This window comes from Rhagoletis pomonella, unplaced genomic scaffold (assembly GCF_013731165.1).
Source record: "Rhagoletis pomonella isolate Grant_MI unplaced genomic scaffold, Rhpom_1.0 Rhpom_scaffold_00012, whole genome shotgun sequence".
Lineage (NCBI taxonomy): Eukaryota > Metazoa > Arthropoda > Insecta > Diptera > Tephritidae > Rhagoletis > Rhagoletis pomonella.
The window spans coordinates 23339711-23345119 of record NW_023458566.1 but is presented as its reverse complement, the minus strand read 5'-3'; the positions used below and the strand labels follow the sequence as shown (position 1 = coordinate 23345119).

The window sequence follows — 5409 nt, the reverse complement described above, 5'->3', positions numbered from 1 at the left end:
AAAAATTACCAAAAATCAACCCGAATTTTAAGACATGTGAATTTTGCAATTTATTTTACTAAAAGTGAATGGGCTATACAACTGTATACACACTCGTTTTTTTATAAATTCTTACCCACCAAACAATTTGTGTTGCCAGCAATAAGAAAATGTGTCGCCCTCGGAAACAAATTTATTGCCGGTAATATTGCCATCGAATCGATTTCCTATTACCGGTCGCTTTAAAACGTCCGCCGAAGGCAACTCGCCTGGGCGAGTCGTTTTCTTATTACCTGAATAAGTCCTTTTCTTATCGATTCAGGCGATATTTGGAATAATTTTTTTCTTTTTAATACTTCATTTATTTTTTTTGTATACCAAATTGCAACTTACAATCGGAATTAATTCATTTTCTCGCTGTGAGGCTTCCTATTTTTTCAATCTTGTCCTTGGGCATAATTTAGATGCTTTTGGCCAATACTATTGACGTCATATTCATAAGTTTCGGAATTTTTGAGAACTTTTTTATTCAAAATTGACATGAATGAAGTGATGTTGCCGATTTGTCACCACAGCAATAAATCGGTGAGTCGCCAATTTGTTGCCATTGACGATTGTTGCCTATTTCTCATGTTTTGCATGGTGGGTACCGGGACGTTACACATTCAATTTTCCCCTTTCAATTTTCAATACACTCACACTTTTCCACTAACATACTCTGATTTATTACTTGAGTGGGCAACTTGCTTTCAAATTTTCCCTTTCAATTGAGTTTCAATTTTGCTTTCAATTTTGTGAAAATAAAAATATTCTAAGCTTCTGCATGCTAAAATGTTAATCTACAATGGAATTAAAAAGTCACATTGCTTTCATGAAGATTGCAGGTTTTTCCTAACCTAAATTTCGTACATATTTCGAAACTTGGATTTATGTGTGAATATGGTGATTATAAAAATATAACCAAAAATATTTACGGAGCTTCATCTGCCTCGGGAGACACGCACTACACTCGCACAACTTCGCTCCGGCTACTGCAGCAGGTTGAACTCCTACTTGAGTAGGTTGAATGAGGATGTGCCGAACGAATGTCCGGCATGCGGAGAGACCCCACATGACTCGAAACATCTCTTCGCATGCCCGGAAAACCCGACAACCCTAACGGCCTTGTCCCTATGGGCAAACCCCGCAGAAGCTGCACGCTTCCTAGGGTTGCCGTTAGTGGAACTTGACGACAACGACTGAGAGACCAACCGATCTGGGCGGGGTTGTTGTAGCCGCTACAACAACAACAACAACAACAGGAACTGCAAACTCTTTAAGAAAAAACAAACGTCGGTACAACTTTAAACCGTTTTTTGAGGCTTCGCACCATCTCCAGTGAATTGAAAATGCCTCGTGGTTAAGGTTGTTTATTTATGCATTCTTAACTAAGTATGGAGATGATGGCTATTTATGACAATAAGCATTTTTCTTACATATGTATGTATGTGCAAGTATGTCTCCGAATTCAACATCCGTAAGGAGGCAATGTCCATATGTAAGCAAGCATTTTAATCTAATTTATGGAGGTGGCGTAGAAGTAGTCATCTAATGAGGCTGTTCCATTATTCACTGCTGGCAGCCAAAACTAAAATCGGCTGTCGGTAGCTATAAAATATGAAACGCATCAACGAATTAATTCACACCTTTCAAATATTCATATTGGAGAAGCTTCGCTGCTGTGCTAGCGTGTGACGAAAACTTTAAAAAGCGTTACACCAAGCAAGTTTATTTCTAAGATAAATTGTGCTTGAAGGAAAGCAGTCGCGTCGCATCAGATCTTGAAGCCACAGTTAGTCTAAACGAATATACGTACATACATACATACATAAATAGTCTATATGATGTGGAAGGCAACATGTATTGTCGTGAGTTATTTTCACTGGATTTTAATTTGCAAATTAATGATGCACTTGATTTTCAGTTGCTTGTCACATTTTGCGGATTGGCGTTAGCGCGTCCAACCGAAATAGAAGACATTTTCGCTGGGTATTTAAAAAATGTTAACCTCTATAATCCAGACAAACAATCGCAGATAGTCAAGCGTCGAATATACGAAGACAATCCAGATACGGAAATAAAAAAAGTTTCACTGCAGTCGCTCATTGGCGATTTGGAGTCGAATTTTTTCCAATCAGCATCTAGTGTTGGTGGTTTTTCACAACAAGCACCGGGAGTCCCTGAAGCCACCTCAGCGCAAGTCGAAAGTCATTTAGTGCTCAAAAGAAAAACGGAAAATGCCGAGCAAGTTGACAAAATTGGAACTCAGAAAAGTTCCGAGAACTCTGAGGACACGACTATTGCCGATTTAGTAGAAACAACGACAGAGCAGATATCCACTAAAGAAACCGGAACCACCCGAATACAAGTTGAACATATTTCGGTGCAGCCACACTTTGGAGATCTGCCTGTGGTACCAGCTTTTCAGGTGCATCACACAAAGCTAATATCGGCTACATTTAAGGACACGGACTCCAAGCCAACACAAATAACTATCACAAAGACAAATATACACGCTGGCCCCGTACAGGGAGATTCCGAGAAGATTGATGATCACAAAGAGCAGAGCAAAGCCCAGGAAGCGGAAGATAAGGTCAACGAGCACACCGAGCATAGCGACGAATCCAACCAGCCTGCCACCACCGAACAACCAGAAACACTCATTACAACAACAACTACCAAGAAATCAGTGTCGGAATTGAAAGAAACTGAGGCCGAACTTAAAGAGAAGGTGGCAGAAATTGAAGCGGAACCAGTCATACTCTCAGCACGAGTGTGAAAGCGCTACCAAGCTAAGCATGTTTTTTATTAAGAAATTAAAAAAAAAAAAACAAAGCTCATTTTAAAAAACTTGAATAATTTCATTTCTGTATGGATGGATGTATGTATATACAAATACACATATATGCAACGTATTTAAAAAGTATTTATTTATATGTAAATATGTATGTAAAAACATAAGGATGTTTGCAAATTTACATACATACATATATTTGGATAAACATGGGCCGTTTCCCTAAAAATTCTCGACTTCGAAATGCATACATACATACATATATCTGCGGTCATAAGCAATAGCCGCCTAAATAGGTTCGTCTAAAAATTATTAAATAGCCTAGCTGGCGAGATGGGGATTTCACATACACATGGAATAGTAGCTGCAGAATACGATGGCATATATGTATAACTCAATTCCTTCTTAAGTCAACTTAGGTAGTTATTGCTTATGACTACAGATATATAAATGCATATGTAAATGTGGTCATATGATTTATTTAAACAAGTATCGAAATTAGGAAGGGAATGCAAATTACAAAATCAAATACACAATTCTCGACACAACATTTGCTCGAACAATGGCCCAGCTCAGCTTAAGCTTCCCATCGTTATTGTGTGCAATTTTAAATTTGAATTCAAGTTATCTACTTAACACCTGCCGACGTAAATGCATTCAGGCGTGCAGTGCAGTAGGTTCAAAGCCCAATTGTTTAGCTTCAATTGATGAGTCACCTTAACTAAAAACACGAACGATAGTATGTGTGCATAGAAGCAATTCACTATTTGTAAACAATTGTAGTAAATATGTACATACACTGTTATTATAAAATTTCGTTTTTCGCGAATAAGTTCGTGATCCAAAAAGATGTTTAAGAAAAAGATATTTTCTAATGGATGGGCTTTATTTTAAATGACAATTATTAAAAATAAATAAATACTCATACATACACAAGTGGCAAAAAATATCATTTTGAGTTTTGGTGCTAAATCTTCTTTAACGTTACATTCGCACGTATATTTCGGTTTATATTTCTGAAACGTTGTGTAAAAACCGAAAGTTTTTCATTTATCCTGATAATAATCCCCAAAAGCTACATTTATCGATAATTTTGATTAAAACAGTCCAAAAAATAAACATAACAACTTTTATTGAAAATGAGATCAGAATGGCTAAAATATGACGATCTTTTTTCTAAGAAAAAAAAGTTTATCAACGATTTTAGCTTCAAGTAGCATCTGCGTTCTGAAATATGTATGTTACTGAATAATATATGTATGAGTGAAAACTATCGATAGTGCTTACAAAACCATCGATGTTTTCGATAGTCAAAAACCATCGATGCTATCGATAGTCTCATCGATAGTTTTCCAGCTCTAGTACTCTGCATTGATTTACTCATGAGATTGACCAGGAATGGAGCTCATAACAAACAGCCAGGGTAATAAGAAATTCAAATCGCATAATTTTGTAATCATGTAGGACTGCGAGATATTTAAGATCAGAGGAAAAGAAAATCTTCCTAAATTTCTTTAGCCTGATATTTAATGACTTTAACCATGTCCAGTCTGTTTTCCCAACGAGTTGTGCATAATGGTGTGACGATGAGATTTTGGAAATGATTTTTGGAAATGATCCATCTCTGGGTAGATGCTCAGAATAGAAAGTAGATGCGTTGAAGTACAAACACGAACACAAAATTCAAGGAATGTCATCCCTTTTGTACAAATGGTACTCTCGCATTTAGTTCGAAGACCCCGGGTTGATCTCCTTTGCTTTGTAAATAACTGATATTTATGTTGATGTTTTCAATATTTTCGAGTAGAAGATTAGTCAGTCCCCCACCCGTCGTTGAAGAAAATTCGCATTCGAAAATTTTATGTTCTACAAAATTAAACGCAATCCCAGAATTCTGCGCCCCTAGGGCGAGGCGAGGGCCTAAAGCCGGCCCTGAACACAGATATGTACATATATGCATATATTTTTTTCATAAAAAATTGTCATAAAAGCATTTGCTAAGTAAGACGTACACCTTAAATTGAAGAGGAAGCTTTGCCAAAAAGCTCTTTTTTTACATATCGATCGCTTCTTCGTCATTATTAATAGTAAATATGAAAATTTTTTTAGCGCAATCTCGAGATGGTTTTTACCGTTATGTATAACTTTTCTATTTCTTAGGCCCGCTCACTTTATATTTAAAGGTTGCATTAAAATTTATGATTATGTCTAAAGTAAAGCATTTTATTATCGGTTTTAAATTGGCTTACAACCAAGAAACGTAGGTACTGTTCGCCAAAACTCGATCATAGAAATGCTTAACTTGAGACACAGCTTTATTGTCAATGCAACCTTTAAACATAATTCGAGTTTTATAGTTAAAGAATACTTCAGAAAACGGCCCTTACTTAGGATGAGTTTAAACTTTGATCACGGAAACTGGAGTGCTCAAACTAAAAGCGTTTTCTTTTCTCGAAAAAAGGCCCATTCCAGCTCGCATGTTGAATGTGCGTATGGATGTGCGTTCATTCATATAGGAACTTAAAATTTGTAATTCTTAGAAAGATCGTTATATACTAGAGTTCACTGTGCCTGTAGACCAATGTATTTAATATTAT

At 36.5% G+C, this 5409-nt stretch overlaps 2 protein-coding genes across 2 annotated transcripts in view; one reads left to right on the top strand and one right to left on the bottom strand.

Moving 5' to 3' along the window:
• Nucleotides 1-5409, bottom strand: part of LOC118748149 — a 47575-nt gene that overhangs the window by 317 nt on the left and 41849 nt on the right. The gene's annotated exons all lie outside the window — the stretch shown is intronic.
• LOC118748153 lies at nucleotides 1271-2836 on the top strand. The gene is made up of 2 exons (XM_036482487.1): nucleotides 1271-1886; nucleotides 1943-2836. The coding sequence occupies exons 1-2, from the start codon at nucleotides 1860-1862 to the stop codon at nucleotides 2795-2797; spliced, it is 882 nt and encodes a 293-aa protein (XP_036338380.1). The 5' UTR covers nucleotides 1271-1859; the 3' UTR covers nucleotides 2798-2836.